Consider the following 14,040-nt stretch of genomic DNA (forward strand, 5'->3'; position numbering starts at 1 on the left):
CTAGCGTGGAATGGCACAAAGCCTGTACGGGTGGGGCTGCAGCGTACCCCCCAGAATGGGCTCTGTGCTGATCTTCGTCACTCCCTCAGGCAGCCGGAAGGTGAATGCCCGCAGCAAACTGGCAAAGAAAATAAAGAGCTCGGTCCTCGCTAGGTGCTCCCCCAAACACACACGGTGCCCTGCAGAAGGAAGAGGGGAAGGACAGTGAGTATCTAGGAATTTTTCAGTTTCATAATCACTTTGTTTATTCTTGTTATAAGCAGAGGGTTTTTTTGTTCAAGGCCAGAATCATGAAAGTCACAGAACTAAAACTCTATGAATTCTCAGAAAGATCCCATCCAATATCATAGGTTAGGAGACACCAAATAAAAATCTCAGTGAAAATCCCTGAGGTACCACCATAATTTCTTTCTGACATTGCTTGACCTGGCAGAAAATTATTTTCCTTTTACAGGAGATGTTGAGCTTCAGGGTCATACACAAAGAATCTACCAGCTGTTTACACATGCTTTCTTAGTGAGTTAAAGTCAGCGGATCAAAATTAATTAGCAATGGCATTTGCAGTTGAACAAAGGCTTGGTCACTTTACAGGCAGAGCAAGAGGCCTACTGTTAATTTCCAAGAGTTTTTCAATAGAACAAATGGCATGAGCAGAACAGGTGAATAATACATTCACATTTCTGGTTTAGCAGTCAAATAAAAGGAAAGAAAAAGCCATTTGCATTAAGAAACCAGTCCTGGATGGACTTCTAAATGACTAGTCTGCTATATCAACAGAGAAACTAAATCAAAAACAACAGAGTAGGAACTTTACTGCTAAGTGTGATCTCTAACTGTGCATTGTTGTCTTATTTCCTTCTTTTGCAACTGGATTTTCAGTTCTGTAAGCATGAACTTAATCCTTTGTTTAGCAGGATGCATTCTGCTTTTCTTTCAGCTTGTTCCTTTAAAAGGGATTGCAAGTAACTCCAGTACACACAAGACACATTGCTTTTCAGGAAAAAAAAGTAGATATAAAGAATACTACAGACAAAACCTGTGGATGACTGCAGCATGCAACAAGCCTATGGGGTTCAGGAGTTTGAGTGGGATTCCCACTAAGAGATTAGTGGAATTCCCTTCAGAGCAGTTTGGAGTCTGACAGCACAGAAGCATCTCCTTTGGCAGAAACAAGCCAGTACTGTTCTTTAAAAGCAGCAAACAGCAGAGATAGATAATGTTCTGTGAAGAAATACCATAGTCTCACACCTCTGTATTCTTCATCTAACCTGTTGAGTTGGTTCAAACTGCCAGTGCATTTACCTGCCGAGAATGGTAAGAAGGCTTCTCGAGATACAAATTTTCCTTCTTTATCCAGAAAATGGCCAGGGTTGAACTGTCGAGGTGTCTCCCATTGCTCAGGGTCATACAGAACAGATGCTATATTTGGCATAACGATGGTGCCCTGCAAGGAAGAAACTGTTGATTCAGTTCCAACTGCTAGACTCTCACCCATCAGTTTCTGTCTGGCAGATAAAACTGCTGCTTATTGCCATTTCTTTGTAAGGAGCAGATATGATGTGGTTAGAAGACCATTTTCCAAGAAAATCAGAGTTTGTGATCATTTTCTGAGTTGGAAATTATCAGTTCTCAGCTCTGCAGCTGTCATCAATGGATGTTAACAGCATTAGTGATGTTGGTACAACTTCATTGTGACCACTCTTACTACTAATCTTAGTAGCGCTTCTAGTAGGACTCTTATTGATATTCAGGCGCCAGCATTGGAAACCTCCTTTCAGTCTTAAAAGACAGAGAAATGCATCCAGAAATAACAGCAGTACTTATTGACAACAACCTCTGAGCCCTTTTAGCAGTAGTACTTCAGGCTTTTTCTTTACTGATTGCTCCTAGCAGACCAGTTTGTGTGCCTTAGCTACCTGGCTGTTAGAAGCAGGCAGAACAGAGTGAAACCTTCACCACAAAATCGGTTAGGTGGGGCCAGTCCCAGATGCCAGTAATGGTACTGGCCTCTCCCATCTCTCTTGCAATAAAAACAACCAATTCCTGTTTCTTGCTAGTGTTTTACAGTGAGAACTGGCACCCAGCATAGCTTATGTCACTCTAAAAAATGCCTTTCTGAGTGTGAACACGTGTCTCAGGTAGCATTTGGGAGCAACTCCCTCACCGCCAGCTGTAGCTGACAGTCTCTCAGGCAGGTCCCTTAGCTCATGGAGTCAGTGGAGCTACGAGCCACCCTCTCACAAGTCTTCCTCCATCCCAGGAGTGCTGGCAGCACCTAGTTGGGCAGGGATATCTTAACCAGTGCTTTGGCAAACCAGTTTCTCCTCTCAGTCCATCCCCAGCCAAGCAGAGCTGGTCTCTGTGGTTGTGCTGTTGATCAGCAGGGCAGGAGCTCGAGGTCCCCTGCAGGGCAGGGGTCTTACCAGCTGTGCGAGCACCAACACGCTGGGTGAGAGACTTATTCCTGGAGCCACAAATGGTAACCCTTCCCCAGGCACCACGTTCCCGGGTTATATGGAGAACAGTTTATAGATGAAAAATGGATTACAAACCTGGAATAAAAGCTAAATGTCTCTCTGCTAAAGACAGATCAGAGGCTGAAAAAGTGTCTGTACCTTTTTGACGGGGAATCCTAGCAATGTCGTGTTCCTCACACACACTCTGGGCATGCCGACAAACACAATGTTGCTGAACCGTTGGATCTCATGAACCACAGCATTTGTGTAGGGCAGTTCTCTCCTATCCTTGTAGCAAATTAACTGGGAAGGACCCAAAACAGCATCCAGCTCCTTCTGCACTTTCTCTGTGGAGAAATATTCACCATTTCAGATGGGAAAAATCTTTTAACTAGAGTCTTTTCTTAGAGCAACAGGAAAATTTATTATTTCAACATAGTACATTACTATAACCTGTGATTTAATATGATTTAATGACTGAGTTTAATATATGAAAATTAAAAAAAATAATAATCCAACAGTGGGGTCCAGAATCATAAGCAAGGACTTATACTGTACTTATTCCAGCTCTGACATTTACGTTACAGAATGCTTAGTGGATGTAGGGCGGGTCACTCAGCTCCAAATTTTGAAGGTATTTAGGGATTGCTTGGTTTATTTTATCTCAAAATCTAAATCTCATTTGAAAAATTGACATAGAAGCCTCAGATATTAATTCCCAGTGCAAGGGATGAGTTGAGCAGAGTTGGTCCAAGTATGGCAACATACTGTATGAACAAACACCTGAATCAGCCTAAAACCTTGGATGCAAATATGCAGTGACACAGCCTTTTCAGCCTCCTACTGAGGCTGTGGGAATACAGGTATCTCCCTTGCTTTCAGTACTCAAGCACAGCAGATGGAAGAGACAGCAGCCCCAGGAGTACACCCAAGTCCTCCTTAAACCCTGGCCATAACCTTTCTCTTCCTGACACAGATGTGGATGAGGAAACTCAGTCTGGATCTACAGAGGCATTCATGGAATTGGTGTTAGTTAGATAAGCAACTTCTTTTACAATATTAACTCAGACAGGGACAGTTTGTGTGTACTGCCAGCAGTCCTTGCCTGTAAACACCACCTCTACATATCAGGCAGCCAGAATCCTCCCCTTAAACTTATTTTTCTATTTCTACAGTCTTTCCATCCCTTGCAGATGTTCCACATTCATGTTTTGTTTTCTCCTAAAATTCGTGTGCTGCTTTGTGAACAAACTGCAACAAACTTTACTGGTTATTTAAAGACTAGATGCTAACACCATTGGCCAATTACATGCAGAATATGCTCTACTGAAACCTTGAGGCCACCCCTGAGTAACCCATATTCCGTGGATGCTCACTGCCTAGCCTTGTGCATGAAGCACTCAGCAAAGACAGAGAGGAGTCACTGCATTCTTCTAGGAAATACATGGATTTGCACTGTGCAAATTATCTTGCAATTCTCCACCTGTTTTCTGACAAGAAATATACAGGAAGAGGCAGCCGACTCTACCAGGACCATGGGCCTTCCTTTGGGCAACCTGCAGCCCTTCATAACCTGCCAAGATCTGTCCAGCTGGTTTGTCCAGTAAGGGATCCAGTGGGTTGTGAGGAGTATTGGTGTGCTCAGCAAGGAGCGTTGTGCCAGGAGGGGAAGAGAGCATAGGCTGTGTGGCAAATACAGCAAAGCTGTGTTAGCACTCCTCATGCCTGAACAATGCCTAGTGCAGACAGGTCTCATATTAGAGCTCTGACCTCTGTTCCTACTGCCATCAGTCAGCCTGCAAACTCTCCACACAGAGCACTTCACCGACTTGTCACTGCAAAGAGCTAACTTTTGTCTCGCTGCAAGTGCCTTCAGCCACGTGGTTTGGTCAGGTCATAGGATGAGCCTCTGATTTTTAGCTCTGCTGCCATTCTTTGTGTTTTCAGAGAGTGAGAGCCAGGCTCAACTAGTGGCTTTTGTGCCTGCAACTCATTATATTCAGCCATCATTAACACTTATAGTACTCACAGCATTTCACAGCAAGAATCCCTCTCACCTTGGATGTCTGGATTCACTACCATAAAGAGCAGTCCCCAGTACAATGTTGTGCTTGAGGTCTCTGATCCACCGAGGAAAAGATCATTTATAACATATACCAAATTTTCTTCATCATGCTTGGTCTTGACCCCATCTTTATACTGTAGATGATGATAAAAAGATGAAGTTAAAGCATAAAAGTTAGGTCATCCTGTATGCCTCCTGTGTGAGAGCCCTTATTTCCACAGCTGGCACGTGCACAAAGAATATTCAGAATTACAGTTTTTGACAAGTACTAAGAGATTAATCGTTTCCCAAATGGACTGCATTGCTCTTTTTCATGAATATTCTTTCATTAAAAAACAGGCAATTTTATGCCTGTTGACTTAATCGTGAAAACTTTAAAGCACACTACAAGTTTTGCAGTTAGCCTAGAGTGTACCTACTTCTAAACAAGTGCCACACAATATGTCACTCATTAGGGCTTGGTCTCTCCAGTATGCTATCAAATGGTGCTAACAAATACCAAAGGAAAACCTATCTGAATAAAAGGATCTCAACAGAACATCTTGAGAGTAATTTCTTCACTCAGTTCAGGATAGATGTGAACTGGTGAGAGAGAGGTACTCAAGTATTTGCTTCTTATAATAAGGGAATAAAATATAAAAACAATTAGAGAAAATACATTAGGCAAAACCATTTTTAAAATAAACAGATTGCAATAACTTGCACCCCTGACACCAGAGAAAGCTGCATATTTGCCTCTAAGATGCTCATTTTGGTAAATCTTGTCATACTCATTCAGATATGATGTACAAGAGGAGGTGTCAGCTCCTTCCAGAGCCCATGAGCCAACACTGTGAGAACATGGCAGCCTGACTAGCTGAAAGCTTATGACTAGAGGTAGAAGCTACATAAACTTCATCTACTCTAGGAAGGAGATGCTTCTTTTAGCTCCCAAAAGTATCGCAAAATGACTAAGTTTGAAGCAGCAATTCTGGTGCTCTTAGCAGAGCCTCTCTGGCTCATGAGCCACTTCCTGCTATGGAAAATAATAGTCTGGGCAGGGAAGAAGATTAACAGCTTATTATGGCATTGTCTGTGAAGTTGTTTCCTTGAGCCTCCAAATTGAATATGAGTGCCAAGCCAACCATGCCCAGACTGTGGGGAAATTAGAGGTAACACAAGCAGAACAGACTGGGGACCTCCTAATGCATCCCATTTAGGACATACTGATGACAGCATCCATCAGCCAAGAAAGCTGACAGGTATGATGCACAAAATACTTATCCTAAGGTTGGTCAAAGGATCGGGTAGGCTGGGACTGCTGAGGTGCAACTGCTGAAGGGGACTGGGCTGGAGGTGGAAGGACTACTCTTTTTGATGCTGCAGGAATGATACTAAGGGATTTCAGGATATCCTAGGAATCCTTTAAAGAGCGGAAAATCTCCTCAGACCAGGATCTAAAGAGAGTTCCCAGTAAAGGGAAGATCCTCCACAAATGGTTCCCTCCCAAGGGAGGGACCACACAGTTGTGTGGCACAAGGACAGCCATTGTTAGGGAACACACTGAAACCCACAGAAGCATGTCAGCTCTTTCAGGGTAATTATCTGTGCATATGTATTTAATCCCATGTAAACATGAGGTACCCTGCCGTGAAGATGAGGTGTTCTACCAAAGTTATGTAACCTACAGGCATAAACTGTCTCATAGTTACTGCAGGATTGAAGTATACACATGGATATTTATGGGAAGCACATGATAGCTCATAAGTTCACACCCTAACATACTTTGTGGTAATTCATTCATGTAACCAAAACATAAAACTGGATGCCTTTCTGGGAGACATGAGTTAGTGAGTCCCAAGTTACTGTATTCACATTAAGAAGCCTATGAAATGTAAGAAACTATGATAGGAGGGATCAGACTGGATGATTTAATGATCTGTTTGGCCTTATACTCCATAAATGTGATTAGGCAGAACGAACACTTACTTTCTCCATCTCAACCAGGTAAAAGTCAATAAAATCCTGTGGTTCGTCTGGCATCCCTCTCTCCACATGTCTTCTGATCTCATTCCTTGCAAAAGAGCTCAGGACCTCATAGCAAGACAATGCTTTTTTATGAGGACCAGGGAGACAGCACATCAGCCAGGGGAAGATTTCGTACAGCTGCAGGAGTGACATACAAGAGGGAGTGTCAATTATCTGTCAGTAACAAAGCTGCTTTTAGAAACACCAAAAGGCTGAGTTGTCCCATCTGGAAACGTTGGTAGTAGAATAAACAAATTAGCATTGCTTAGAGCAGATTTTTGCCACCATGTGAGAAAACTTTACTAGTAATTTTGACACATTTCTGGGTGTCAAGTACTGACAGCACTCTGCTCATGACAGTAAATTTACTTGACTAATGCAGATTAGTAGAGGACCTTACTCCTGCACAGTTGGAGACCCTAGCTCCCACATACTCAAAATGTAAGGACATCCTTTCTGGATACTGTGTGGCTGCTAAGATTACATTACTGCAGCCTCAAGTAACTGGTGAAATTTGGGGAGCTCGCAGAAGGAAAGTGTAGACTGCATATCACTAAGAGCTAGTTTCATTTTCCCCATCAGAATCCTTGTGACTGCTACAGGACCAATAATTGTTCTGATGGTTAGAAACATTACATCTTCAGTCTGCTGAGTGTATTTATACACACATTTGTCAGCTCAAAGTATTGTCCTCTAGCCTGGATAGTTCTCTCTTTGCAACATCTGCCATTCCATCCTGCCAAGCAAACAGCATTACTATCTCTTCTCTTTGTTCTTTCAGACCTAACAAGCAAAGCCTCTCTAATTTAAAGTGATAGTTTGTAGGTCATCCCATTAACATTTCTCTAGGTTTGTTTCACTCCAGACTCACAACATAAAGTGTCCAAGACCCTAGAATAGGTCCCACAGATTATTACACACCAGAACCTACCTCTCTGGATATAAAGGGAAAATAGTGCTGGAAACAGTCTAAAATTCTGCTTTACCTTTTTCATCCTGTTATCTAGTAGTTTACATCAGTCTCTTTCCTCTTAACCTTTGCACTGAAATGTTCTAAGCTCATAGCAGATATTAATCTCATTAATTCCTAATATGTTTCATAATTTAATTTTGTACTATTACAATTTGTCTCATTCTTAGAACTTCAATCCACAGTGCTTACAAGTTCTTACAGCAGGATATCCTGAACCTCCTCTGTATTGTTAAGGTCTCCTGGCTTTGATCATCCACAAATTTAATCTATTTCTCTACTTTTTGCTATGGGAAAGTTGTATAGTGCTACCCTCATATATTTATTGAAAAAGTTCATCAGCATTTTAGTTTGTCTTTTCCTATAAAACTCAAATGTCAAAGGAATTTACCATGCCATCCACAGCCCCCATTACACCCAGCTTGTCCCTCTTTAAGGGTCTAAACCACAAAGTCTAATCCATGGGGAAAACTTCATGTGCACTTCAAGACACTTCAAGTGCAAAGTTGGCCTTTATGGTATGATAATTGCTGGAAGAACTTGAATTGTGAGACTGTCAGAGAATATATGTATTATTTTGTAATATGTGAATTGCAAGCTATAATGAAGTAATGGAAATATTCATAATGAGTATTTTATTATTTGTGAGGTAGTAAAAAAGAAAGGAAATTGTCAGTAAAAAGCAGAACAGTGAATGCAATGATACCCATTTTTGGAGGAGAGAAGTAAATAGAGGTAGGAGGAACAGCACTGCAGAGTTCAAATTTATTACAAACTGCAGTCTCAAATTAAGTTTAAAGGTTTCTGTTAACAGTCTCAGAAATGCTAAAAAATTAAAGCCAGGAGTCAGCAGAGAGATGTCCCCTAAACTTGCAAAGAAACAGAGACTTCTTAAAAATGGCCTCAAAACCAAAGAGGCAGTAATAAGGGCCCCAAGGACACCTCTTAGCTCCCAGTTTGCATTTGTTAGTTGCTCTGTACTTAGTGAAGACCCTTTTCTGATTCCAGGCTTTCATTTTCTACCTATTTCAGATTTTTAAAAATGCATATTATTTACTCACCTGATGAACAAAGCTGCCTAGAAATTTGAATAAATACTCTGTGGCACTGATCAGTTCATGGAAGGTTTTGTCCTCATCAGAGAAGTGATATCCAAAAACCACAGCACAAATAACATTTGAAATAGAATGGAAGAGACGGAAAGAAGGATCCACAGGTCTTCCTGCAAACACAGTAACTGGTATTCACTCTCAATGTTTTCTTCAGGTGTTCCTTATACAGATAGGACAAGATGTTATTAGAGATTACATAAAATATTCTCTTTATCCAGCTGGGGCATGAATGGGAATAGACATGTGGCATTAATATGTATTCATGAAAATAAGACATAGTGTTAGAGCAAAGGACACTGTTAAATTGATTCCCCATAGCTCTAAAAAAATCTCATAGCCCTTCCTATGAAATAACATTGTACAGCTAAGATCCTTTAGAGGGTATCATATCAAATCTGCTGTCCTCAGTTGTGTGGAGGAAGACAAGTCAGAATGTGAGAAGGAAGAAATGTCACTGGAGATGAACTAAGAGAAGACAGTGACAGACTTGTTCAAAAATGTAAAGAACTACTTAGAAGGAAATACAGAAGGAACCTGGGAAGGTTTAAGAAGCAGAATAGATGGGTAGGAACTGCTAAGTATACATAACAAAATTATTAATCTCAGCTGTGAACAGTAGATCATCATATCTCTGAGGAATTTTTTTAAGTTATGAGACAGACATTCATCAAAAGTTATTTGTATAGAAATGATCCCGGCTTGGACTCCAGGATGAACCTGATAATCCACTGAAGTTCCCTTCCACCTCCTACTTTCTTTGATTCTCTTAACAATAGTTACTTAGCCAGACAGACACTAAAATATCCACTTGACCTGCCAATGGCACCTAATGTCATTGAAATTCAGAGAAATGACTCTGCAATACTCTTTAGTTACTTATTGTAGGCAGTCTGAGAATGGCTTGGCTGTGCAGTTCAGTGACATCATATCATTGCACAATCATATCATAGACAAATGATAAGCCCATGGAGGTGGAATTTCAGAAGTTCCAAACTTCACTGGGTTTTTGAACAGCTTTTTAAGAAAGAAATTCCCACTTGTGACACTATGGTCTCTCTGCTCTTTGGCCTTCTGTAAGTTTGGACACACCACTCTGGACCTACCCCAACCCTAGGAAGGGATAGGTAAGTTTGCATACCAAAGATACAGATCCAGGACTGAAAAGTGTCTGGTTTCTTATCAGATAGGTACCTTTTAGGTTCAAAAAGAACTCCACCAGGTGAGAGGCCTCCTCCTGCACTCGATACTCCAGGCCTTTTTTCCCCATTCCCAGACTGCGTAGAGTCGTTATACCAAAGCGTCTCTGCTGCTTCCAGTGGTGACCACTTGCCAGTATAATACCTGAGGGTATTACCTGGTGTATTAGTATTTGCCATAGACACAAATGATTCATTTAAAAATATATTATAAAATACATGGAGTAAATCAGGGAATACACTGTGATAGAAGTATCTAGGTGAAATTATCAGTAATGAGAAATCATAGCCAAACATACCCAAATTATAACTAGATCACATGTTCTTAATATTGATTGTAATTATTCTTTGAAAAGAGCAATCTGAGGATTTGCTGACTGCTCCATTTCTTGATGTCTTAAACACCTTAAGATGCCTTTTTAGAAGATCTGCTTTAGCCATACTCCAGTGGTCATGCTCAAGACAGAAATAACTGGATGGATTTCTCCAGAGTGGTATACAGGGGCAGGGTATGTTTATGGAGATATAGATCAATTAATGTGATGCTTGCAGGTTGAGGTGATGAAGGTGAAGGATAAGTGACATTCATGTCCTGTTTCTCCTCTGGAAGGGAGACCACTCCACTGACTGATAAATTGCAATAGTGGTTACCGGAAGAGCCCTGAACTGCTGCTGTGATGGTGATGCTTTAAACAGTCTGTGTTAGCTTTGGTATAGCAAATGCAGGAGAGGAAAAAGAAAAGACTGCAAACTGCCGAAATACACTGAGAAGAAGTGGCTTTTCTCACAATCAAAAGGTATTCACCAAACGTTTAAGAGTGGCTGCAAACACAACAATGAGACTTCTGAAGGAGGGTGTTACAGGTCTCCTGCTCATGACGGAAGGTGTTTGGCAAGCATAATATATACAGTTACCAAACATATAAACAAGCTTTGCATTCATGTAACATACAGCAAAATCATGTGCAGCAAATTGGATTATTCTGCAAGGAGGGGAAGATCGCTGAGTTCTGAGCTGAGATCACACATACATCTTGAATACAGCAAAAAGGTCACCTAGAAACAATCTAGAGTGTTTCCCAGACTTGAGAAAGCTCTGTACAAAAGACACCACAGCAAATAGTAAGTTGTTGTCAAGAGCCAATGGAGGACTTGGACAGTATCTGATGGAAGAGCATTCTGAACGGGATGGTAGAGGGTCTAACAAGGCAGAGTAGTGTGCCAAGTCAACATTCCTGTGCACTATTTATGCAGGAAATTCTCACCTTTTCCTTTGGCTAGCGCTCTGAAGAAAGGCGACACCATCCGCCCAGAAACATCTTCAGGGTGCGTAGTCATGCCATCCTTCACTGCTTGATATCCATTCAGTATGATCACTGGGGTCCACCCAAACCACAAAGTGTATATGTTACCATGAGTTTTTGCCAGCTGTAAGTGGAAAAGGGGCCAGAAAATAACATATTGAAACCACATACACCTCAAATAGACACTGCACCCGCTATTCACCGACCCAACGGCCAGTTTTGTGGTGAGTACATCATCCCCATGAATATAATTATTATATAACTAGAATATAACTAGAAGCAGAAAGAGACTGTTGGTTTTCTGCAGCCAGGGTGAAGTTATTTTCTTTTCAAAGCACAGGCTGCAGCAACACTACAGCAAAAGAAGGAAAAGTTCCTATTTTACGTTGCATCCCACCCAGCCCCCACATTTGTACCTCGTTAGTTGAACAGCCAGACTCTGCACCTCTCTGGGGCTCTGTGTCTCCAAGCTAGCCCTTCCTTTGCAAAAGGAAACCAACTGATTAAACCAGCTCCATCTGTGTGCTCCAGGAGAGGAGGTGGAGCCAGAAAGTCATCAACACACATGAAGGGCAAGGGGGCTGCAGCTGAGTCCAGAGTTTCCTCATGGTACTGAGGAGAACACTCACCATCTGATACAGCAGAGGTATCCAAGCAGGGACAGGTGTATGACAGAGGAAATTCAATCATTTGTGGAAAAAGCTTTGTCCAAGAATGGGACTCTGCTCGAACACACCCACAATAATAAAAAAGACGTGGAAGACAGTATCTAAGGTGCCACCAGAATTACATCAAATTGATCACACTAGTCACTTGGTTCTCCTTATAATTCTTTAGATACTGGCTTTCCTCTCCCTGTTACAGCATCACTGCCTGCACACAAGGATCTGTGTGTACTGTCTCAAGCATAGATCTGAATTAGAGGTCATCTGCAAACCATTAGAAGTACTGCCAGGGTGTGGGGAAGGACTGACATGGCCTGGTGAGGAGCAGCTGTCTCTGAAAACAAGTGGCAAACAAATAGTTTTAAGGAACTGTTGGAAGATGGGGAGCGTATGCCCTTTCCATACTACAAGCATACATATACATACACCATATTACCCACTTCATGATCAAATTAGACAATGCCAGTGCGTCAGAATTTTAAAAAGTAACACGTACGGACTTAGCAGCAGTGGAAGAAGCATCTTTTCCATTATTGGTATTCTCTGACTTTAATAACAAGTCAGAAACCCTGTCCCCAGGTTTATTTGATACTTAAGAACATTGTTTCTCATGAAGATGCCATATTCCACATAAGAAGGTGACCTGAATGTAGGAATGAAGTTGATCTTTATATGTCCATACCTTTTCTGTAACTTTCTAAGACTTAAAAACTTCACATTGCTATTAACATATCAGTTTTAAGCTGTGACTAAAATTAACCAATTAAAAGCATCTTAAAAGAAATACCTCCATCAGAAGATCCCGATGAAATTGAAAGTTCAGGTGCACCAAGTTTCCAAGCAATGGGAGAGGAGTTGGTCCAGGAGGTAATTGCTTGCATGCCTTCCGCAATTTGAAAAACTCAACGGTTAACAAAAAAATGATCAGAACTACAAAAGCCTGACTTATTGTCAGCATTTCAGAGCTGATTTATCAGCTTGTCTCTATCAAAAAGAAGGTACTGGAGCTTGGAAAAGGTGATCCTCCTTCTTGTTCCACCAGTTCTCTCTGCAGACTGAGTTCTGTAAAGTCTCAGTTCCTTTCCCTCCCTCTGTCCCTCCCTCTTTATCACTGCCTGCCCTTTTCCTGCACCCCATACACTTCCCATACTGAGATACATCAAGCTGATTCCTGGCCGAAAGCATACTTAGCTGCTTACAGCAAGTCACAGTGTGAAAATGTGGAATTGCTTGTACTCAAGGTATTTGTCCTCAAGCTTGTGTTAGGGAGCTGCTGGTTTGTATTGGGAGATCTGGATTGGAGTAACACCAGCTGAGAGCTCCTTGTTGACTACTGGATACAAAATGTGTGAAACTCAGTTTCATCTGCCTTGGGAACTTTAAAACCAAACATAGGTGTTCATCTCAGAATCACTGAATTCAGATTATGAGTGTTACATGTCAGTTACAATAGGTTAGATTCTCCAGGTGCTTTAGTCACCAACATGCTTTAATTTATCTTTAATTGTGGTTGTAAATTCAGATTTGCCTGCCGGTACACACAACTCAAACAAGCAAAACCAACAGCAGTTGCAGACTAAGCATGAAATGAGAAGACAAATTTGTTACATGTAATTTCTGAAAAACTGGCCTTGAGTGTTCAGTCAAAATTTTTTTTCCAGTAAATGGAAAAAATAACAGTTTCATCAAGTGAGGATTAATGACATGGAGATAATGCTTAAAAATTCACATTACAATTAAATAATAATAAAAATTCAGAATATTAAAATCTGTTATATTTAAAAATTATTTAAATATAAAATTCCAATTGTAATTATTATATACATTTTTAGTATGTAACCTAATCGAGGGCTTCATTTGCCTTGGTTTATTTTCTGCATTTTTTATCAATTTCAGAATCCTGGGTATTATTACCAGTTATCAATAAGTTTACAGGACACATCAAAATCTGTCCTCTGATAACGAAGGGATTCACACCTAGTTTGGAACACAGATGGGGGAAAGCACTGTGTGTCAATTACCAGAGGATCCTATCTTGCATTGCAAAGAGAAAGTGTCTTCATTAGAATTAAAGTACAAGTCTGAACAAGAAATTGCCCTGCCCTCCAACACATACATAAATGCAATATTTTGCAAACCTGGCAACATTGAGAAAGTAATGTGACTCAGTGATATCAATTCATCTTCTTCATTCAGCCAAACTTTGCAGCTATTGTAGGTACCTACGTGCCTGCATTATAGAGTGAAGACAGCATGGAAAAGTAG

The 14,040-nt window shown here is 41.0% G+C and overlaps 1 protein-coding gene across 1 annotated transcript; it reads right to left on the reverse strand.

Moving 5' to 3' along the window:
- On the reverse strand, positions 1 to 12,733 carry LOC141927392 (cytochrome P450 2J6-like). The gene is made up of 9 exons (XM_074834574.1): positions 12,563 to 12,733; positions 11,072 to 11,234; positions 9,802 to 9,951; positions 8,560 to 8,720; positions 6,490 to 6,666; positions 4,514 to 4,655; positions 2,616 to 2,803; positions 1,303 to 1,444; positions 1 to 179 (listed from the first exon to the last, which is right to left on the reverse strand). The coding sequence occupies exons 1-9, from the start codon at positions 12,731 to 12,733 to the stop codon at positions 1 to 3; spliced, it is 1,473 nt and encodes a 490-aa protein (XP_074690675.1).
- Between the last annotated feature and the right edge of the window lie 1,307 nt (positions 12,734 to 14,040).

Source organism: Strix aluco, chromosome 9 (genome assembly GCF_031877795.1).
Source record: "Strix aluco isolate bStrAlu1 chromosome 9, bStrAlu1.hap1, whole genome shotgun sequence".
Taxonomy (NCBI): domain Eukaryota; kingdom Metazoa; phylum Chordata; class Aves; order Strigiformes; family Strigidae; genus Strix; species Strix aluco.